Source organism: Anoplolepis gracilipes, chromosome 12 (genome assembly GCF_047496725.1).
Source record: "Anoplolepis gracilipes chromosome 12, ASM4749672v1, whole genome shotgun sequence".
In the NCBI taxonomy this organism is placed as follows: Eukaryota; Metazoa; Arthropoda; class Insecta; order Hymenoptera; family Formicidae; genus Anoplolepis; species Anoplolepis gracilipes.
The window spans coordinates 3,322,075-3,348,160 of NC_132981.1; the positions used below are offsets into that span (position 1 = coordinate 3,322,075).

The 26,086-nt window shown below is 26.7% G+C and overlaps 1 protein-coding gene across 1 annotated transcript; it reads right to left on the reverse strand.

The window, feature by feature from the left end:
* Positions 1-105: 105 nt before the first annotated feature.
* Snrpg (small nuclear ribonucleoprotein G) lies at positions 106-1,242 on the reverse strand. Its single transcript, XM_072903409.1, has 4 exons — positions 1,104-1,242; positions 951-973; positions 385-509; positions 106-253 (listed from the first exon to the last, which is right to left on the reverse strand). The coding sequence occupies exons 1-4, from the start codon at positions 1,133-1,135 to the stop codon at positions 203-205; spliced, it is 231 nt and encodes a 76-aa protein (XP_072759510.1). The 5' UTR covers positions 1,136-1,242; the 3' UTR covers positions 106-202.
* Between the last annotated feature and the right edge of the window lie 24,844 nt (positions 1,243-26,086).

Sequence of the window (26,086 nt, forward strand, 5' to 3'; positions counted from 1 at the left end):
ATATTTCTATATAAATCATATATCTTTTATAGTGATTTACAGATGAACAGAAATTTTAATCTAAATTATTTGTTACAGAATAAAATAAATTCTAGATATCTAATATTTCTTTAAAAATTTGATTATTTATTTGGAAACGTACATGTTAGAAATATAGAAAAATTATAATTATAAAAAATATTAAAATTATTTGTCATACGAATCATATTCGATCTAAAGCTTCTAACATTATAACGCTGTTGCCACGAATTACCTAGAAAAATATACAATTTATCTTAATAAAATCTTTCGGTAATTCTAAATAATATTTCTCTAATAATATTAAACTTGTAGAATATCAAACTTTTGAATCTATTTTCTATAAAATCATATGATATAACTTACCACCATCCCAATATTGTTCTTGGTACCATCTTTACATTCCTCTATACTTTCATCTATAACCATATTCATGAATGGATCAAAACCTCTCAGTATGCCAATAACATGTCGACCTCCATTTAATTTTACTGCAAGATATTTCAAATAAAATTAGAATAAAAAGCAAAATATATTTGTTAATATAAAGATGCACTTATATATTGCTTTTTTACATATAAAATATAAATGTGTCTTAAGAATTATATAAGAAAACAGATAAAACTATAAAAAGTTTTTCTTCAATTTCAACTATATAATTATAAATGCGTGCAAATTTCCAAAAGACGTCATGGAAGCAAGCCTCAGCTTTGCACAATTTTTTTCAAAAAAATATTTTATATTAAGTATTATATATATATTTCATAGCAATTTTTAAATGATATAATTTCCTGCACAAGTAGAGAATTACAGAAGTATGTAACTTTCAATGAGGCATCTAATCATATAATCTAACCTAATCTTTTTCTTAAGCATGTAATATAAGTGTGTAATTTGAATTTTATTAGCCTGCTTTCTTTTCCGACACTTACGAGATAGTCTTTTATCCATATATCTGAAAAAAATACAAAATTTTCATTAATAAATAATGCGTAAAATGTCATCTACTCTGATGATGATTAAACAATAATGATGAAAACTAAATAATAGTAAAACATTGCATTAAATTGTGAAAAATTACATACTTTTTCAATTCGGGCGGATGTGCCTTGCTCATTTTAGTGATTTACAGTTTCCTTAACAAATTACTTACACGCACGTTTGTGTAAATTTATACTGCCGGTTAGAACCTTTGAACACCGGCAGCAGACAGAACCTGAGAACGGTCATCCCGGCGTTTTTCGTGAGACGCTTTCTACATGTCATGCAGCAGCGCCATTGCATCCACTGTTAGGAATTGGAAACACTTAGCCAAATCCATTTTCTGTACTGTCGGTCAAACTTCTCATTTGGTTTATGTCCTTGCTACATCCACTTTTCGACAATGATGATAAACTTATCGTTTGGTTCAAGTCCGTGCTATATCCATAAATTATAGATAAGAAATTTCATATATATGAATTAATTAATATATTTTATTAGTTATTGCGTAATTGCGTGCAATATTTTTATATACTACGAATAACATTATATGTTATTATTGAAACATTTTTTATGTAGCCATATATAAGCAATCGCGTGATGAACAATTGCTTGTATACGTACATGTATAAATACCCACCACCACCAATTAATACAACATAAAATGCATATTTTCAAGAGATCTACTATTAACTTTAGTTTAAAACTTTTTTTGAAATTTCCAGTATTTAATAAAACAAACCCAAGAAACTTCAATCTTTAACGATTTTTTATGGTTATCATGAAAATGAAATTTGCGGTAATTTTCGGTATTATTTTTATAATCAGGGCATCAAAATACGTAAGTATATGTGATGACAGCAAAATCAGAGGTTTCACCTTTTCGGAACTTTATTCAAGCTCTTTATGATTTATATTTTCTCACAAATCGTTAACACTATTGACATAATAATTTTTATTAAAATATTTGTCCATTATAATAAATGAAATAAGAAAATAGAATCGTCGTACAGTTTGTACATAACAACTCATGAAATTACTTTTTAGTTAAAAGTATTTTACGCGTTATATTTCGTAATCGCGTTTCAAAGGTACAAGCTTTAAAACGCATTAAATGTATCTAATAATAATATCATTTTAGTTAAGAAATTTTACATGCATTTTAGAATCACTTTGATGTATATATTTTAACGCGTCAAATTTCTTCCCCGCGGGAAGAACGATACCTTCTTTGCGAAATATGTTCTCCTAATAACTCAGAAGCGAATTTTCGAGTATTTTAAAATACATTACTGCTCGTGAAGCAGATTGCCGATATTTATTAAAATATTTTATTAATGAAAATTCATATTTTAATCGAATAAATTAAATAGAATAAGCTATAATACAAACAGGCTCATCTAATAAAAAATTTTTTTATAATAAACAAATATTAAAATATTAATAAATTGTATTTAATAAATTAGTTTTTAGTGATAGAATAAAGTGATAGAATATTTGGTTTTTTTTCTTGTTCTCTCTTTTACTTTCTCTGCTAAAAAAAAAACAAACATACGTAATATATAAGAATAATAAAAAAATTGTTACGATGAAAAAGAGAATATTTATTTAATATAATATGACAAATTTCTAAAATTACAGAGAGTTATACATATTTAGTAAATGTAATAAGTACAGGCAGTAAATTTGTACATATTTTTCATTATTAATTTATATATAATTATCATACGTCTATAAATATATGTGTGTATCTATAATATAAATTTCTATCATTTTTACAAATAATTGTTCACATCATTGATATAATTTTCAACGAATATAATAAAGAAATCGTTAAACAGTTATACGGCAAATGTTATAAGATTGCTTTCGTTAAAGTATTTTACACATTTCGTAATCGCGTTTCATGTATTTTAAATATATCGCATTAAATCGAATAATAATATCATTTTAGTTAAGGAATTTTACATGTATTTTAGAATCATTTGATTGTACATATTTCAACGCGTTAAATTATATCACGTAGTACTTATAGTACGTATTTGTTATTGTCTGGCGCGAGGAGAAAGAGAGAGAGAGAGAATGAGCATACTCGACCTTGTCTTTGACGTCACGCATTCCATAGTAAGAGAGGGGAGCCCGGCGCGTACGGAGTACGTGACTAGCGACAGTCATGAGTCATTCATTCTTACTCCGGCGGGCGTAGTGTGCGCACGTGTTTTTACTCCGATGTCGGCGCCGGCGCCGGCACGTGCGCCTCGCGTTCGGTCACCTCGAGGTCGAGCGCGCTGTACACGTTTCTCGCGACGATAATATACGTAATAATATTACGATAAATCTTAACGTGTTAAAGTACGTTTAAAATGACTCCGAAATAAAATAATAACATTCGACCTTGCTGACATATACCGTGCTATTGTGTTTGACATTCGTCTCAGCTCTCGGCTCTCGGTTCTCGGCTTCATCGCGATCGCGGTCGTGTTTTCGTTGATATTTCCTGATTTCGATCACGAAATTATGTTGTCGGGGATCGTATTTGATGCCGACTAACTGGAATTCTCTCAGCGTTGCTTTCCAGTGAAAAACGATTGATTGAGGAAGATGTTGCCAAATGGATGTCGATTATCGGCGTTTAATTTGCATTTTTTCAATCGTCATTTCTTACTGGGCAATAACGTTTACACGCCTCAGTATCGCGGCTGAGGCGAATGCCGGCCGCGTAAGACGTATGTTCAGTATAGAAAGATACATGAACGCGCGGTTAATATTGAGCTAACGCTCGATAATCGGTTGTTGAGAGCACGGTCTCTGTCGAAATGGGATTTTCGATCGTTTCGAAATTCGGGAGTGCCGTCAAAGTATCGCGCGTAAAAGTGCGGAAGTGCCGTTCAAACTATCGCGCGTTTTTACTTTCGTACGGTTTAAAATATTGCGCGATTTTATTTCTGTGCCGTTTCAGCAAATTAAAAAAACTATATCGCGCGTATAAAACAATAGTTCCTGACGTCCCTTACAATCTGAGAGGAGGAGGAGGCCTAGGAGAGGCATCCTGCATCGGCGGAGCAACCTTAGGGTAAATATAATTTTTATATTATTTATTGTAGATTAATTATTATAAATCACGTATATGATTTAATTCAGTTTATTTAGTTGATTGATTTCAACAAGAGAAACTCAGAGATAAAGACTTTTACATAAATCTTATAAAAGTCTATTTATTTAAAAAATAGTTCTTTTTTTTAATTATATAATTATTCGATATTTATATATTTGCTTATTATTGTACGCATTGAATATAAAATTTGATGAGTACATAATAATAATTGATGAGTATATATAATAATAAATTCTTGAATATTAATTATTTTAAGCGCTGCTATAATTTATATTTTATATTTGTATGTTACAGACAACGTATAGATTCAATATCAACAACTCCGCTGTTGCACATCAGTGTCGGTGAGTGATAAAAAGTTTTTATTATATTTTAAAGCAACGGATTTGTATAAAGATTTGTAGATGTAGATTAATAGACTTGTAGATAAAGATGTAGATTGTAGATAAATTCGTTGCTTTAACCCTCGGATGGCGGAATGCATGCATGCCGTACTCTGGGTCAATTTTAAATTATAAAAAAATTCCTTTTTGTACGTATTCCAAGAGAAAATTTTATATTACATTTTTCATTTACTTTTGTTTTTAACTTTTGTTAAAATAGATATACCATTTGTTAAATATTAAAATTGAAAGAAAAAGAAAAATATTTAAAAAAATAAAAATATATGATTTATTCCAGTTTTATGCAAGACATACATGAAATATTTATTTTAATTATATATATTAGATTTTTATAAAACAATTTTAAAGATACAAATGTTTAATGACCCGCCGACAGAGGGATTGATATGCATGCTAATATATTTTACATACACCGAAAAAATTATATTCTCAGCTTAAGAATATTTCATTTAACTTTATAATATATTTCTTTAAAATAAACATTAAGAAGATCTTCTTACAATTAGTTTAAGAGAGAAATCTTCTAAAGAGTACTTTCAGATATTCTTAACAGATAAGAATATATATACTGAATAGAATATTTTCTTATCATTATATTATTTAATATTTGAGATTATGAATCCCAATAACAAAAAAAAGCAATTTTACAAATGGACATTTGCTATTTATTAAAATTTTGACAAGTTAAATATATATAATATATTAATATGTACAATAGTTTTAATTTCATTATAAATAAGGTGTTTTAAAATATATCACGTAAAAAATTATTCTTATTTATTAAGAATATCTATTAAGAAGGCTTATAAAGTCTACATTTAGAGTACAATTTTTTCGGTATATACATAATTATATTTGTTACATATCTTTTGCAACTTTCGACGACTAATGATACGCACTTACAAAACGATTGTATTATAATATCATACGATCCTAAATGAATATAAGTCGTCTCATTTGCCGGTGATAATTATTACGGCAGTAGAAGAAGTTATTTTTCTTCCTCAATTCTTGGCTCGTAGAAATCGAGTTAAAATAACTATAGCCAGGAGCAACAAAGGTAGGTCCAACTGGCTGGAAAAATATAATACGTGGTCAAAATGATAAACTGGCGAAAAGGCGTAAATAATATACATGATCGTGATTTCCTAAAACTGTGAATTCCCACTTAGAATCCCCAAATCACTTTATCATGTATTTTTGCTAGTGTAACCAGTAAGTAGAGTGAGGTCTACTTGGTCTGCTATGGCTATTAGGATATTGGAAAAGAAAATAAAATTTAATAAAATTAAATCTAAAGCTATAAAATTAAAGCTCTAAAATTAAATTTAAATTTAAGGGAAAAAATTTAAAATAATGTAATATTTTTTCAGAGAAATAAAAAAAAATCATTAAATATAGATTATATATAAATCATAAAATATAATATACAAAAAAAAGAAAAAGAAAACAATTATAAAAAAGATTATTGGATAAAAATTAAATTTATTGATTGATTTCTCAGCTAATTAGTCAGCAGACATCGGATCCACATTTGTAAGAATAATCAATTGCTCGTTAAATAGTTTTATAGAGACATATATTATCAACTTTCTCTGGCAAGCTTATAAGTCTTTAACATTATAGTTTTTTTAAAATTACTATTTCTTTATCGAATGATATTCTTTTTATATCACTAGAAAACCACAAGCGCGCGCTATTTATTGTACATATATATAAGTTTATATATCATCAATTGAGTCATTTAATTCATCTATTTGTCGCTTTGAATTTACAATTTTAAGAGCAGGACGATTGATATATTAATTTCGGAAAAAGAAACTTTATTAATCACTGTTAATTAATGCCGATTATGCAATTGACATATTCTCGTACGCGATTAGTAATATGTGTCTTTTAATATCTTCGAAAGTTCAGTTTTTATTAATAAAATATTTTACATAAATATGAGCAATGTACTTTAAGAGCGGTAATGTATTTTAAAACGCTCGAAAATTCGCTTCTGAATGAATAGGAAAACATATTTCGCAAAGAAGGTATCGCTAAAATCCGCGGGAAGAACGATACCTTCTTTGCGGATTATGTTTTCCTATTCATTCAGAAGCGAATTTTCGAGCGTTTTAAAATACATTACCGCTCGTGAAGTACATTGTCGATATTTATATAACATCTTTTATTAATAAAAATCGAACTTTCGAGAAGATTAGAAGACACATATTATTAATCGCGTACGAGTATGTCAATTGCATAATCGGCAATAATTAACAATAATTAATAAAGTTTCTTTTCCCGAAATTAATATATCAATCGTCCTGCTCTTAAAATTGTAAATTCAAAGCGACAAATAGATGAATTAAATGAGTAAACTGATGAATAGAAATACAATAATTAAATAAAATAAAATTATATTATAATTATGTATTCATATATTATATAAGAGTCTCTTGCAACAATGATCTCGGTTAATTAATTTTGATAAGTAATTTTCCTTTTCTTTTCAAATCATGATTAGTTGTTACAGAAAGTGTCTCGCATCAACTTTTTTATTAATAATACAAGAAATTATAAGATTAAATATTATAAAATAAATTGCTTGTTTCTAAAAAAGAAAGAGAGAGAGAGAGAGAGAGAAAGAGATTAAGAGAGAATCTAATTCATCGTTGTGTTTTCTCAATTTTTATTGTTATATTTATAATTGTTAAGGCTAAATATGTATATAAGAAACATATCTCTACATTTGTTTAAATATGAAACATATAATCCAACATATTATATTCTTTTAGTAACTATATATATATATATATATAAATACATATTAATAATTTTATTTTATTTAATTATTATAATATTATTCATCAGTTTAACACGTTTAATACATCTATTAAGTTTATTTTAACAACAGAATATGTTTGACACTAATTTCGGGAAAAAGGAAAACTTTATTAATTGCTGCTACTTAACGCCAATTAAGCAGTTGGCATACTTGTGCGCGATTATTAATATGTGTCATTTAACATTCTCGAAAGTTCATCTTTCTGATTTTTATTAATAAAACAATATGTATAAAGATCGGTAATGCTGTCCACGATCAGTTATACGTCTTATTGAAAACATAATTTTAAAGTTATCGTAACTTTCGCGATACAATAAAAATTATTTGAATTATGATGTGTATCATTTTAATCAAATTTCTACTTTGCATTTTATTAGTTTAAATGTAATTTTAATGGATTAACATTCTTGTGATTAAAATATGAAAGATGATATAATATGTGGGATTATATGGTTTATATTTGAACAAATTTAGAGATATGTTTTCCATATATTTCACATTAACAATTATATATACATTAGAAATTGAGAAAACACAACGATGAATTATATTGTCTCTCTCTCTCTCTCTCTCTCTCTCTCTCTCTCTCTCTCTCTTTTTTTTCAAAAACAAGCAATTTATTTTATGATATTTAATTTTATAAATACTAGTATTATTAATAAAAAAGTTGATGCAAAACACTTTCTGTAAAAACTAATCGTGATTTGAAAAATAAAGAAATATTACTTATCAAAATTAATTACCCGATATTATTGTTGCAAGAGACTCTTATATAATATATGAATACATATTTATAATATAATTTTATTTTATTTAATTACTGTAATTTTATACATCTATTGACTCGTTTAATTCATCTATTTGTCGCTTTGAATTTACAATTTTAAGAGCAGGACGATTGATATATTAATTTCGAGAAAAGAAACTTTATTAATTATTGTTAATTGTTGCCGATTATGCAATTGACATATTCGTACGCGATTAATAATATGTGTCTTCTAATCTTCTCGAAAGTTCGATTTTTATTAATAAAAGATGTTATATAAATATCGACAATGTACTTCACGAGCGGTAATGTATTTTAAAACGCTTGAAAATTTGCTTCTGAATGATTAGGAAAACATATTTCGCGAAGAAGGTATCGCTACAGGCAAGGTCGGCGGCAAGGTCGGCGGCAAGAGCGATACCTTCTTTGCGAAATATATTCTCCTAGTAACTCAGAATAAAAATTTCCAAGCGTACCGCTTGAACTGAATTATTTCACGATCTCTCCTCACAAAATATTTTTTAATAATTCAGAGAGGAATTTTCTAAAATATTTGACGGCATATTATTATTGTTCGATGTGCATAATAACTACTGCAGCATATCTTTTTGCGAAATATATTTTCCTAATAAAAAATGAAACATATTAAAAGATATGTTATTACTTGTGAACTGCATTTCTTTTACCTTGTTAAAGAATCGAGTTTTAAGAGTTGAAAAGAGTTTTATTCATTAGCAGTAATCAATTATTTCACATTTATATTTGTATGATCGTCTAAAGAAGAAATTTATATGATTTTCGCATTATGTCATGCAAACAATCGCAATATTTTTGCAATATATCTTATTACTTAAATGTTAAAGACATTTTTTATATTTCGCGGTGCACTATATTTAAAAATTTTATTAATGAACCGATTATGTTTCAAGACTTTTTATGTACATATTGATATATAAAAATATTGTCGATTCCGCGACAGTCAACTGATCGTAGACAGCATTACCGATCTTTATACATATTGTTTTATTAATAAAAATCAGAAAGACGAACTTTCGAGAATGTTAAATGACGCATATTACTAATCGCGCACAAGTATGCCAACTGCATAATTGGCGTTAATTAGCAACAATTAATAAAGTTTTCTCTTTTCCCGAAATTAGTATATCAAACGGATTCTGTTGTTAAAATTGTAAACCAAATAGGTGAATTAAACGTGTCTAACTGTTGAATAAAATTATAATAATTAAATAAAATAAAATTATATTAAATACATATAAATAATATGTATTTATATATATTCTAATATAAATATATATAAAATATAACTTTTCAATCATTCAATAAAATCATTTAATTTTGTGCTTATATATATATTACTCCACTATATGTATATACTAGAAATTGAGAAAACACAACGATGAATTATATTCTCTCTCTCTCTCTCTCTCTCTCTCTCTCTCTCTCTCTCTCTCTCTCTCTTTCTTTTTTAGAAACAAGCAATTTATTTTATAATATTTAATCTTATAATTTCTTGTATTATTAATAAAAAAGTTGATGCGAGATACTTTCTGTAACAACTAATCATGATTTGAAAAAAAAAGGAAAATTACTTATCAAAATTAATTAACCGAAATCATTATTGCAAGAGACTCATATATAAGTATATTTATAATATAATTTTATTTTATTTAATTACTGTAATTTTATACATCTATTGACTCGTTTAATTCATTTATTTGTCGCTTTGAATTTACAATTTTAATAGCAGGACGTTTGATATATTAATTTCGGGAAATGAAACTTTATTAATTAATGTTAATTAACGCCGATTATGCAATTGACATGCTCATTACGCGATTAATAATATGTGTCTTTTAATATCCTTAAAAGTTCAATTTTTATTAATAAAATATTTTACCAGAATATCGGCAACATAGTTCACGAGCAATAATGTATTTTAAAACGCTCGAAAATTCGCTTCTGAATGAATAGGAAAACATATTTTGCAAAGAAGGTATCGTTCTTCCCGCGGATTTTAGCGATACCTTCTTTGCGAATCATGTTTTCCTATTCATTCAGAAGCGAATTTTCGAGCGTTTTAAAATACATTACCGCTCTTAAAGTTCATTGCTCATATTTATGTAATATATTTTATTAATAAAAACTGGACTTTCGAGGATATTTGAAAACACGTATTACTAATCGCGTACGAGTATATATTAATTGCATAATCGGCATTAATTAACAGTAATTAATAAAGTTTTTTTTGCCGAAATTGGTGTCAAACATATTCTGTTGTTAAAATAAACCAAATAGATGTATTAAACGTGTGAAACTGATGAATAATATTATAATAATTAAATAAAATAAAATTATTAATATGTATTTATATATATATATATATAAAGTTACTATAAAAGAATATAATATGTTGGATTATATGTTTCATATTTAAACAAATGTAAAGATGTGTTTCTTATATACATATTTACCATTAACAATTATATATATAACATTAAAAATTGACAAAACACAACGATGAATTATATTCTCTCTCAATCTCTCTCTCTCTCTCTCTCTCTCTCTCTCTCTCTCTCTCTCTCTCTCTTTCTTTCTTTTTTCAAAAACAAGCAATTTATTTTATGATATTCAATTTTATAAATACTTGTATTATTAATAAAAAAAGTTGATGCGAGACGCTTTCTGTAACAACTAATCGTGATTCGAAAAGAATAGGAAAATTACTTATCAAAATTAATTACCCAATATCATTGTTGCAAGAAACTCTTATATAATATATGAATACATAATTATAATATAATTTTATTTTATTTATTTACTGTAATTCTATTCATCAGTTGACTCATTTAATTCATCTATTTGTCGCTTTGAATTTACAATTTTAATAGCAGGACGTTTGATATATTAATTTCGGGAAATGAAACTTTATTAATTAATGTTAATTAACGCCGATTATGCAATTGACATGCTCATTACGCGATTAATAATGTGTCTTTTAATATCCTCGAAAGTTCAATTTTTATTAATAAAATATTTTACCAGAATATCGGCAACATAGTTCACGAGCAATAATGTATTTTAAAACGCTCGAAAATTCGCTTCTGAATGAATAGGAAAACATGATTCGCGAAGAAGGTTTCGTTCTTCCCGCGGATTTTAGCGATACCTTCTTCGCGAATCATGTTTTCCTATTCATTCAGAAGCGAATTTTCGAGCGTTTTAAAATACATTACCGCTCGTGAAGTACATTGCCGATATTTATGTAAAATATTTTATTAATAAAAATTCATATTTTAATCGAATAAATTAAATAGTATAAGCTATAATAAAAACAGGCACATCTAATAAAAAACTTTTTTATAATAAACAAATATTAAAATATTATTAAATTGTATTTAATACATTAATTTTTAGTGATAGAATATCTGTTCTGTTCTCTCTTTCTTTTTCTTTTTCTGATAGAAAAAAAAACAAACATACATAATATATATATAAATGAATAATTATATAGTTACGATGAAAGAGAGAACATTTATTTAATATAATATGACAAATTTCTAAAATTACAGAGAGTTATACATATTTAGTAAATGTAATAAGTACAGGCAGTAAATTTGTACATATTTTTCATTATTAATTCATATTTAATTATTATACGTCTATAAATATACGTGTATATCTATAATATAAATTTCTATCGCTTTTACAAATAATTGTTCACACACACACACATCATTGATATAATTATTTACGAATATAATAAATAAATCGTGCAATTATAATAGTGATACAGTAAGTCATAAGATTGCTTTCGTTGAAGTATTTTACAAATTTCGTAATCGCGTTTCATGTATTTTAAATATATCGCATTAAATCGAATAATAATATTATTTTAGTTAAGGAATTTTATATGTATTTTAGAATCGGTTGATTGTACATATTTCAACGCATTAAATTATATCGCGTAGTACTTATAGTACGTATTTGTTATTGTCTGGCGCGAGGAGAAAGAGAGAGAGAGAGAGAATGAGCATACTCGACCTTGTCTTTGACGTCACGTATTCCATAGTAAGAGAGGGGAGCCCGGCGCGTACGGAGTACGTGACTAGCGACAGTCATGAGTCATTCATTCTTACTCCGGCGGGCGTAGTGTGCGCACGTGTTTTTACTCCGATGTCGGCGCCGGCGCCGGCACGTGCGCCTCGCGTTCGGTCACCTCGAGGTCGAGGTCGAGGCGCGCCGTACACGTTTCTCGCGACGATAATATACGTAATAATAATACGAATAATATGTAATAATATTACGATAAATCTTAACGTGTTAAAGTACGTCTAAAATGACTCCGAAATAAAATAATAACATTCGACCTTAGTGACATATAGCGCGCTATTATTTTTGACATTTGTCGCGATCGCGATCGTGTTTTTGTTCATTTATCCCAATTTTGATCTTTCTTTCTTCGGAGCTTGATCGTGCCCGACCTATCGACTCCAAGTATGATTCTCGTGCGTGATAAAATGGGATTTTCGATCGTTTCGAAATTCGGGAGTGCCGTCAAAGTATCGCGCGTAAAAGTGCGGGAGTGCCGTCAAAGTATCGCGCGTTTTTACTTTTGTACGGTTTAAAATATTTCGCGATTTTATTTTTGTGTGGTTTCAACAAATTAAAAAAAGTATATCGCGCGTATAAAACAATAGTTCATGACGTCCCTTACAATCTGAGAGGAGGAGGAGGCCTAGGAGAGGCATCCTGCACCGGCGGAGCAACCCTAGGGTAAGTATTATTTTTATTTTATTATTTCTACATTAATTATTATAAATACCTTATACAAATTAATTTAGTTTATTTGTTTGAATAATTTAAGTAAAAAGAGAGTCAGCGATAAAGACTTTTGCATAAATCTTACAAAAGTTTCTGTTTAAAAAATAGTTTATTTTTTTAATTTATAAAATTATTCCACATATATTTGCGTATTATTATTGTATCTATCAAATATCAAATTTAATGAGTACATAATAATTTCTTAATATTAATTATTTTAAACATTGCTATAATTTGGATATTATATTGTATGTTACAGATAAGCTTCAATGTCAACAACTCCGCTGTTGCGCATCAGTGTCGGTGAGTAACAAAAAAACCTTTTCTTTTTTTTTAAAACAACGGATTTGCGTATAGATTTGTAGATTATACAGACAGAGTGTAGATTGTGTAGACAAATGTATAGATTGTAGATAAATCCGTTGTTTTAACCCTCGGACGGCGGGATAGCCGCGTGCATGGCGAACTTTGGGTCAATTTTAAATCATAAAAAAAATTATTTTTGTGATTATATTCCACTTATTATATTCCAAGATAAAATTTTATATTATATTTTTAATTCATTTTTTAAACTTTAAAATAGATATAATATTTGTATAAATTAAAAATTATAGAAAAAAGAAAAATATTTTTAAAATTAAAATATATGATATTTATTTTAATTTTATATAAGATACATGAAATATTTTTTTGATTATATATATGTATATATGAATTTTATAAAACAGTTTTAATGATACAATTCTTTAATGATCCGCCGAGAGGGGTTAATATGCATGCTAATATTTTTGCGTACTATATATTTTACACATATACACCGAAAAATTATATTCTCATTTTAAGAATATATTTTACTTATCTATGTATAATATTTTTCTTTAAAATAAGCGAAAAGCATACTCTAAGTTTAAGAGAAAAATCGTATAAAGAGTAGAATAGTTTCGAATATATTTTTAACATATAAGAATATATATGCTGAATGAGAAATATTTTTTTATTATTATATTATTTAATATTTAGGATTATTAATCCTAATAACAAAAAATAATTTGCCCAGTTAATAGTTACGTGTTTAAAAAATAATTTTTACAAATAGACATTTGCTATTTATTAAAACTTTGACAAGTTAAATATATATACATTAGTTTTTTACTTAATTTATAAATAAGGTAATTCAAAATATATCACGTAAAAGAAGAAAATATGCTTATTTATTATTAAGAATATCTTAGAATATTAAAAGGGTTTATGTAGTATATATTTCGAGAATACAATTTTTTTTATGTATGCGATTATATTTATCTTTTACGACTTTTAACGATTGAATAACGCGTCTACAAAACGATTATAATATCGTATGATTTTAAACAAATATAAATCGTCTTATTTACCGACGATAATAATTAACCGGCAGTAGGAAGAAATTACTGTTCTTCCTCAAGTTCTGGCTCGTAGAAATCGAGTCAGAATGAATAGCCAGGAGCAACAAAAGGTAGGTCCAACTGGCTGAAAATACGTGGTCAATTCTGGCCACAATACGTAAAAAATATGTAATCGCAAATTTCCAATTAGGACTCCCCAAATCTTGCTTTATCGGGTTTTTGCTGATGTAGCTAGTAGAATTAGGTCTGCTAGGGCTATTAAGACAATTAAAAAAGACATAAAATTTAATAAAAGAAAAATTATAGCTATTATAAAATTAAATTTATTTTTAAGAAAAAAAATATAAAAATGTAAAAGTAAGATAATATAAAATTGTAAAAATATAAAAATTTAATATTTTTTTCAATAAAATAAAAAATTAATTAAATATAAATTACATATAAAAACTGTAAAAACAAGTATTAAAACATTATTAGGTAAAAATTAAAATTATATTTATAATAAAATTTAGTTTAATTATGAAAAACGTAAAAAAATGTAACTTATTTATTGTATGTACGTATATAATATGCATATCTTTTATATTAAGATGTATATTATACAGGTATAACCTTGTATTTATGGTATGTTATATATTATAATGCATAAGATTATATGAACATTAAATATTAATTTTAAATATTATATTATATTATTAAAATAGTATAAGATATTATTGCGTAAGAGATAGATTTAAGTTGCGTTATATTATATGTATGAATTATATTTATTATATACTTATTGTAAAAAGTAAAATTACACGAAATGGAAGAATACGTACAATAACATAAAATTCCATTAAAATTTTAGATTTTCTTAATTGAGAGAGACGTATCGATAAATTTATTAATAATTCGATCTTTTGGTCGTGATATAGACTATATCAATTACGTTTTAAAAATTTCTAATAAATTATATAGGTCAATTTCGGATATTTCGTATAATTCCATGTAATAAAATTATTTTGAATTAAAAATTAAAATTATATTTTATATTAAATTTTGTATACACCTGCGCTAGCTCCTAATTGCCTTTCTCGGTGACGTTTTAATTAAATTTTGTAAAATATATTTGTAATATAATTAATTCTCTATATGTAACATTGAATTAATTATACATAATATGTATATTGTGCATTTTACGATGTATTTTATACATTTTGTAATATATTTTATATTAAATTTTATATCATATTCATTCTTTGCGAATACATTATCTTATTTCGGTATGGCGTTTCTAATTTCTTGAACTGAATAATTCATGCAGACTCGATCGATAGATAATGAATCTTTTCGATTTTCGATCGAATAGAGAATTCGAATTTCGTTTACCACGCAACACCTCGCAATATCTTATTGACTTACTGATTTCTTTCTTTTCGCATCCTTCTAGCATTCTCATCGAATATCCTTCCGGCTATGTCTTATCTTTAATTTTTAATAAGGCATCGAAATTAATTAACCGAGATCATTGTTGCAAGAGGCTCTTATATAATATATGAATACATAATTATAATATAATTTTATTTTATTTAATTACTGTAATTCTATTCATCAGGTGAATCATTTAATTCATCTATTTGTCGCTTTGAATTTACAATTTTAAGAGCAGGACGTTTGATATATTAATTTAAGGAAAAGAAACTTTATTAATTACTGTTAATTAATGTCGATTATGCAATTGACATGCTCATTACGCGATTAATAATATGTGTCTTTTAATATCCTCGAAAGTTCAATTTTTATTAATAAAATATTTTACATAAATATCGGTAACATAGTTCACGAGCAGTAATGTATTTTAAAACGCTCGAAAATTCGCTTCTGAATGAATAGGAAAACATATTTTGCAAAGAAGGTATCGTTCTTCCCGCGGATTTTAGCGATACCTTCTTTGCGAATCATGTTTTCCTATTCATTCAGAAGCAAATTTTCGAGCATTTTAAAATACATTACCGCTCTTAAAGTTCATTGCTCATATTTATGTAATATATTTTATTAATAAAAACTGGACTTTCGAGGATATTAAAAAACACATATTACTAATCGCGTACGAGTATATGTCAATTGCATAATCGGCATTAATTAACAGTAATTAATAAAGTTTCTTTTCTCGAAATTAGTGTATCAAACGTCCTGCTATTAAAATTGTAAAGTCAAAGCGACAAATAGATGAATTAAATGAGTCAACTGATAAATAGAATTACAATAATTAAATAAAATAAAATTATATTATAATTATGTATTCATATATTATACAAAAGTCTCTTGCAACAATGATATCGGGTAATTAATTTTGATAAATAATATTTTTTTATTTTCAAATCACGATTAGTTTTCACAGAAAGTGTATCGCATCAACTTTTTTATTAATAATACAAGGATTTATAAGATTAAATAATATAAAATAAATTATTTGCTTTTTAAAAAAGAAAGAGAGAGAGAGAGAAAGAGAGAGAGAGAGAGAGAGAGAGAGAGAGAGAGAAAGAGAGAGAAAGAGAGAGAGAGAATATAATTCATCGTTGTGTTTTCTCAATTTCTAATGTATATATAATTGTTAATGTGAAATATATGGAAAACGTATCTCTACATTTGTTTAAACATAAACCATATAATCCCACATATTATATTATCTCTCATATTTTAATCACAAGAATGTTAACCCATTAAAATTACATTTAAACTAATAAAATGCAAAGTAGAAGTTTGATTAAAATGATACACATCATAATTCAAATAATTTTTATTGTATCGCGAAAGTTACGATAACTTTAAAATTATGTTTTCAATAAGACGTATAATTGATCGTGGACAGCATTATCGATCTTTATACATATTGTTTTATTAATAAAAATCAGAAAGACGAACTTTCGAGAATGTTAAATGACGCATATTACTAATCGCGCACAAGTATGCCAACTGCATAATTGGCGTTAATTAGCAACAATTAATAAAGTTTTCTCTTTTCCCGAAATTAGTATATCAAACGGATTCTGTTGTTAAAATTGTAATAAACCAAATAGGTGAATTAAACGTGTCTAACTGTTGAATAAAATTATAATAATTAAATAAAATAAAATTATATTAAATACATATAAATAATATGTATTTATATATATTCTAATATAAATATATATAAAATATAACTTTTCAATCATTCAATAAAATCATTTAATTTTGTGCTTATATATATATTACTCCACTATATGTATATACTAGAAATTGAGAAAACACAACGATGAATTATATTCTCTCTCTCTCTCTCTCTCTCTCTCTCTCTCTCTCTCTCTCTCTCTCTCTCTCTCTCTTTCTTTTTTAGAAACAAGCAATTTATTTTATAATATTTAATCTTATAATTTCTTGTATTATTAATAAAAAAGTTGATGCGAGATACTTTCTGTAACAACTAATCATGATTTGAAAAAAAAAGGAAAATTACTTATCAAAATTAATTAACCGAAATCATTGTTGCAAGAGACTCATATATAAGTATATTTATAATATAATTTTATTTTATTTAATTACTGTAATTTTATACATCTATTGACTCGTTTAATTCATCTATTTGTCGCTTTGAATTTACAATTTTAATAGCAGAACGTTTGATATATTAATTTCGGGAAATGAAACTTTATTAATTAATGTTAATTAACGCCGATTATGCAATTGACATGCTCATTACGCGATTAATAATATGTGTCTTTTAATATCCTTAAAAGTTCAATTTTTATTAATAAAATATTTTACCAGAATATCGGCAACATAGTTCACGAGCAATAATGTATTTTAAAACGCTCGAAAATTCGCTTCTGAATGAATAGGAAAACATATTTTGCAAAGAAGGTATCGTTCTTCCCGCGGATTTTAGCGATACCTTCTTTGCGAATCATGTTTTCCTATTCATTCAGAAGCGAATTTTCGAGCGTTTTAAAATACATTACCGCTCTTAAAGTTCATTGCTCATATTTATGTAATATATTTTATTAATAAAAACTGGACTTTCGAGGATATTTGAAAACACGTATTACTAATCGCGTACGAGTATATATTAATTGCATAATCGGCATTAATTAACAGTAATTAATAAAGTTTTTTTTGCCGAAATTGGTGTCAAACATATTCTGTTGTTAAAATAAACCAAATAGATGTATTAAACGTGTGAAACTGATGAATAATATTATAATAATTAAATAAAATAAAATTATTAATATGTATTTATATATATATATATATAAAGTTACTATAAAAGAATATAATATGTTGGATTATATGTTTCATATTTAAACAAATGTAAAGATGTGTTTCTTATATACATATTTATCATTAACAATTATATATATAACATTAAAAATTGACAAAACATAACGATGAATTATATTTTCTCTCAATCTCTCTCTCTCTCTCTCTCTCTCTCTCTCTCTCTCTCTCTCTCTCTCTCTTTCTTTTTTAAAAGGCAAATAATTTATTTTATATTATTTAATCTTATAAATCCTTGTATTATTAATAAAAAAGTTGATGCGATACACTTTCTGTGAAAACTAATCGTGATTTGAAAATAAAAAAATATTATTTATCAAAATTAATTACCCAATATGATTGTTGCAAGAAACTTTTATATAATATATGAATACATAATTATAATATAATTTTATTTTATTTATTTACTGTAATTCTATTCATCAGTTGACTCATTTAATTCATCTATTTGTCGCTTTGAATTTACAATTTTAATAGCAGGACGTTTGATATATTAATTTCGGGAAATGAAACTTTATTAATTAATGTTAATTAACGCCGATTATGCAATTGACATGCTCATTACGCGATTAATAATGTGTCTTTTAATATCCTCGAAAGTTCAATTTTTATTAATAAAATATTTTACCAGAATATCGGCAACATAGTTCACGAGCAATAATGTATTTTAAAACGCTCGAAAATTCGCTTCTGAATGAATAGGAAAACATGATTCGCGAAGAAGGTATCGTTCTTCCCGCGGATTTTAGCGATACCTTCTTCGCGAATCATGTTTTCCTATTCATTCAGAAGCGAATTTTCGAGCGTTTTAAAATACATTATTGCTCGTGAAGTACATTGCCGATATTTATGTAAAATATTTTATTAATAAAAATTCATATTTTAATCGAATAAATTAAATAGTATAAGCTATAATAAAAACAGGCACATCTAATAAAAAACTTTTTTATAATAAACAAATATTAAAATATTATTAAATTGTATTTAATACATTAATTTTTAGTGATAGAATATCTGTTCTGTTCTCTCTTTCTTTTTCTTTTTCTGATAGAAAAAAAAACAAACATACATAATATATATATAAATGAATAATTATATAGTTACGATAAAAGAGAGAACATTTATTTAATATAATATGACAAATTTCTAAAATTACAGAGAGTTATACATATTTAGTAAATGTAATAAGTACAGGCAGTAAATTTGTACATATTTTTCATTATTAATTTATATTTAATTATTATACGTCTATAAATATATGTGTATATCTATAATATAAATTTCTATTGCTTTTACAAATAATTGTTCACACACACACACATCATTGATATAATTATTTACGAATATAATAAATAAATCGTGCAATTATAATAGTCATACAGTAAGTCATAAGATTGCTTTCGTTGAAGTATTTTACAAATTTCGTAATCGCGTTTCATGTATTTTAAATATATCGCATTAAATCGAATAATAATATTATTTTAGTTAAGGAATTTTATATGTATTTTAGAATCGGTTGATTGTACATATTTCAACGCATTAAATTATATCGCGTAGTACTTATAGTACGTATTTGTTATTGTCTGGCGCGAGGAGAAAGAGAGAGAGAGAGAATGAGCATACTCGACCTTGTCTTTGACGTCACGCATTCCATAGTAAGAGAGGGGAGCCCGGCGCGTACGGAGTACGTGACTAGCGACAGTCATGAGTCATTCATTCTTACTCCGGCGGGCGTAGTGTGCGCACGTGTTTTTACTCCGATGTCGGCGCCGGCGCCGGCACGTGCGCCTCGCGTTCGGTCACCTCGAGGTCGAGCGCGCTGTACACGTTTCTCGCGACGATAATATACGTAATAATATTACGATAAATCTTAACGTGTTAAAGTACGTTTAAAATGACTCCGAAATAAAATAATAACATTCGACCTTGCTGACATATACCGTGCTATTGTGTTTGACATTCGTCTCAGCTCTCGGCTCTCGGTTCTCGGCTTCATCGCGATCGCGGTCGTGTTTTCGTTGATATTTCCTGATTTCGATCACGAAATTATGTTGTCGGGGATCGTATTTGATGCCGACTAACTGGAATTCTCTCAGCGTTGCTTTCCAGTGAAAAACGATTGATTGAGGAAGATGTTGCCAAATGGATGTCGATTATCGGCGTTTAATTTGCATTTTTTCAATCGTCATTTCTTACTGGGCAATAACGTTTACACGCCTCAGTATCGCGGCTGAGGCGAATGCCGGCCGCGTAAGACGTATGTTCAGTATAGAAAGATACATGAACGCGCGGTTAATATTGAGCTAACGCTCGATAATCGGTTGTTGAGAGCACGGTCTCTGTCGAAATGGGATTTTCGATCGTTTCGAAATTCGGGAGTGCCGTCAAAGTATCGCGCGTAAAAGTGCAGAAGTGCCGTTCAAACTATCGCGCGTTTTTACTTTCGTACGGTTTAAAATATTGCGCGATTTTATTTCTGTGCCGTTTCAGCAAATTAAAAAAACTATATCGCGCGTATAAAACAATAGTTCCTGACGTCCCTTACAATCTGAGAGGAGGAGGAGGCCTAGGAGAGGCATCCTGCATCGGCGGAGCAACCCCAGGGTAAATATTATTTGTATATTAATTAATAAATGCCTTATACGAAATAATTCGATTTTTTTAGTTGAATGATTTAATCAAATGAAATTCAGAGATAAAGATTTTTGTATAAATTTTATAAAAATTTCTATTTAAAAAGGAAAGTTTTTTAATTTACAAAGTTATTCCATATTTATATATATCTACTTATTATTGTACGCATCAAATATAAATTTATTAGGTATAATAATAAATTCTTTAATATTAATTATTTAAAATCGCTTTTATAATTTGGATTTTATTTTGTATGTTACAGATAACATAGCTTCAATATCGACAACTCCGCTGTTGCGCATCAGTGTCGGTGAGTGACAAAAAGCTTTTATTATATTTTAAAGCAACGAATTTATGTAGAGATTCTGGTAGATAGAGATGTAGATTGTAGAAAAATGCGTTGCTTTAACCCTCGGACGGCAGGATAACGTATTCTAGTGAGTTCTGAGTCAATTTTAAATCATAGAAAAATTTTTTTTGTATCTTTATTATATGTAAGATAAAATTTTATATTTTTTATTCATTTTTTTTAATAGAAAATTTTGTTAAAATAGAAAAGTTATACATATAAATTGAAAGAAAATGAAAAATATTTATTTAGAAATAAGAATATGTAATATTTATTCCAATTTTATGCAAGACACGTATTATAAAATGTAATGATGAATAAAGTATACATAAAATATTTATTTCAATTTTATATTTGTAATATGAGTTTTATAAAACAATTTTAAAGATACAGATGTTAATGACCTGCCGACAGAGGGGTACCTAACATATATGCTAATATATTTTATATGCATCGAAAAAATTATATTCTCATCTTAAGAGAGTACTTTACTTATAATATCTTTTTTTAAAATAGATATCAAAAGAATCTTCTTAATATTAGTTTAAGGGAGAAATCTTCTAGAGAGTAGAGTAATTTTAGATATTCTTAACATGTAAGAATGTATACTAAAATGAATATTTCTTTACCATTATATTATTTAATATTTGAGATCATTAATTTCAATAATTACAAAGAAACAATTTTATAAATTGTTGACATTGGCTATTTATTAAAACTTTGACAAGTTAAATATATATATATATATATATACATAGTTTTACTTAATTTATATATATAAGATATTTTAAAAAAGTTTTATGTAAAGAAGAAAATATTTCATTTATTAAGAACATATCTATAAGGAGAGTTTATAAAAATATATATTTCGAGAATATAATTTTTTCGATATATACATGATTATATTATCTTTCGCGACTTTAAACGACTGAATGACATACAACGCGTCTAGAAAACGATTATAATATCGTACGATCCTAAATAAATATAGGTCGTTTTATTTGCCGGCGATAATTATTAACCGGCAATAGGAAGGAATTATTTTTCTTCTTTGATCTCTGGCTCATAAAAATCGAATCAGAATGAATATGGCCAGGAGCAACAAAGGTAGGTCCAACTGGCTTGAAAAGTGCGTGATCAAATACTGGCTACAATGCGTAAAAGATATATGTTGTAAAATACCAAATCTCGCGTTATCGCGAATTTCTAATTAGGACTCCTCAAAAATCGTTTAGGTTTTTGCTGGCATATTCAGCAAGTAGGGTAGCTAGGTCTGCTAGAGCTTAAAAAGTTATACAAAATAAAAAGAAATAAAATAAAAATAAAATTATAATAAAATTAAATTAAATTTAAAGTTAAATTAAATTAAATTTAAAATTAATTTAAATTAAATTAAATTTAAATTAAATTTTAATATTAAATAAAATTAATTTTTTAAAAAGAAATATTTACAAATAAAAAATTAAGAAAAACAATTATAAAAAAAGATAATTAGAAAATAAAAATTAAAAATTTAATTTATCTATAAATATGTAAAAAAGTACTTTTTGTATAAAATACATTAAAGATAGATTATATTATATGTATATTTGTATCTATTGTACGTCTGTTAAAAAAATCTATTGTACCTATATATACATATTATATATTTATTGTAAATCTATAATAAAATAATCTATTGTAAGAGTTGCGCAAAATTGAACAAACATACAAAAATTCGTTGAATTAACATATTCGATAAAAATTGAACAAACATACAAAAATTCAATTTCGATGTTAATAATATTTGATGTTAAACTAACACTTAATATTAATGATACTTACAATTTTTAAATATTAATCTTTTATTCGCGAAATTTGTTGGTCGCGCTTTTGATATTGATATCGATCGCACAAAAAAAAAGTATATTCTAAAATAAAATATTACAAAGTTTAGAATTAAATATTATCAATTGCACGCTCAGAAAAAAATCTGTAAATCAAAATAATTTATCTCTTTAGTCGCATTTAGTGAATTTTACTTCGCGTTAACAGTGTGTCACTTGTCAGAAGAATCTTGATTTGGTCTAATTGTTGGGCTAGTTATTCTCTATTGAATACGGCGATAAATCGATTATTTTAAAACTTCTAATTAAGGATTATAATTCATTTGATTTTATTTTACAAAATTGTCCGCCAAATAAAATATCTTATTTTTATCGTGAATAGATTATATCTTATTTTTGATTACCAAAGTCGCATAAAATTGTAGATTTAAAAATAAACCGATGTTAGAGTCTACATCCGTGTTCGATTCCTTACGAATATTATAATTATAGATTCTGAATATCAATATCTCTTTGTGAAATATATTCTCTTAGTACTCAGAAATAAAATATTTTAAGCATACCGCTTATATGAATTGCATTATTACTGCGCGATCTCTCTTCGCAAAATATATTCTAATACATAATGCACAGACGATTTTTTTACAATATTTGAAGACATAATATTATTGTTTGATGTGCATAATAACTACTACAGCATACCTTTGCGAAATATATTCTCCTAATAAGAAATGAAGCATATTAAAAGATAAAAGATGTATTATTGCTCGTGAATTGAATTTTTTTTATCTTGTAAAAGTATCGAGTTTTAAGAGTTGAAAAGAGTTTTATTCATTAGCAGTATAATAATTAATTATTTCGTATTTATATGATCACCCGGTGAGTTATATATATATATATATATATATATATATATATATATATATGATTTCCGCAATGTCATAAAAATCGCAATATTTTCGCAATATATTAGTCTTATCGCTAAAATATTAAAGATATTTTTTATATCTCGCGGTATCTATCTAAAAATCTTATCAATGAGCCAGACTTTTTATACATATTTTGATATATAAAAGATTGATAATATCGATTCCAAAATGGAGATCTATTGTAATTTTTATATTATATTTATAGTTTTTACCGTATTTTGTCGATTCCAAAATAGTTATATTCATTAATTAAATTTTTCATACTTACTTTTTTTTTTTTTTTTTTTTTTTTTTTTTAACGAGGGGGAAATGCATTTACGCATACCCGTCACTCGATGTACGAGAAGCGACGGGTTATGTGGGACTCGCCCTATAAATATAGGGAATACCCACTAAAACCCCCTCGGGTCTTACCTTTACGGACGTTAAAAAGGTAATGTCCGGTTTTCGCAAAATGTTATACGAAAAATTGATATCTTTGCAATATTGGTTTTTTAGCGCTTCGTTACTCAATAGGAAAGTTGTCTTTTCTCACCCACAATCCAATCAATTATCAACGCGAATTATTTTACATATATATTAGCCATCGTCAATTACCCCCTTTCATAGATTTAATAATGATAAGTATTATCGTCGCGAGAACCGTGGACGCGTTTTGAGGTGACCGAACGCGAGACGCACATGCCGGCGCTGGAGTAAGGACACGTGGGCACGCTATACCCAAACACCGGACTCGGAATGAATGACGCACAATTGTCACGAATCACGTATGTCGTACGCAGGCGGCGCTCTCTCCCGTCTCTTACTACGGAACGCATGACGTTAAGAAGAAGAGAGAGTATGATCGCTCTCTCTCTCTCTCTCTGGCGTGCGCGCTAACAAATATGCATTATACTATGTGATAAAATTTGACGCGTTAAAATATATACATCAAAGTGATTCTAAAATGCATGTAAAGTTTCTTAACTAAAATGATATTATTATTAGATATATTTAATGCGTTTTAAAGCGTAACGTGAAACGCGATTACGAAATATAATGCGTAAAGTAGCTAAAGCAATTTTATGATTTGTTGTATACGAACTATGCAACGATTCTATTTTCTTATTACATTTATTATAATGAACAAACATTTTAACAAAAATTAGATCAATGATGTTAACGATTATTTGTAAAAAATAGAAATTTTCTAAGATACAACTAATTGTACATGTATTGTAGCTTAGAGATTTATTATATTAAATATCCTTTAAATTATGCGCGTATATATATATATATATATATATATATATATATATATATATATATATATATATATATATATGCGTAATAATTTCAATAATTTTGTAAAAAAATTTTAATAACACACACACACATATATATATATATATATGTATATGTATATAATTTATATTAAATTTATATCTATATATATTACACTTATATATTTTTACATAAACATACATAAAATAATTTTAATAATTTCTCTAATAATACATATACCTATTGTTATCCATAACATGTATTAAAATGAAAAAAGATTACGCACAGTTAAAATAATGTATAAATTATATTAATAAATTTATAATATTTCTGCCATACAACGCTTTTTTTAAACTAGCGATGCGTACATCTATTTTATGGCTACCTGGAACTACATTCTTTTTAATATAATGCAAAAAAATATTTGCAATAAATATTGTTTCTTCTA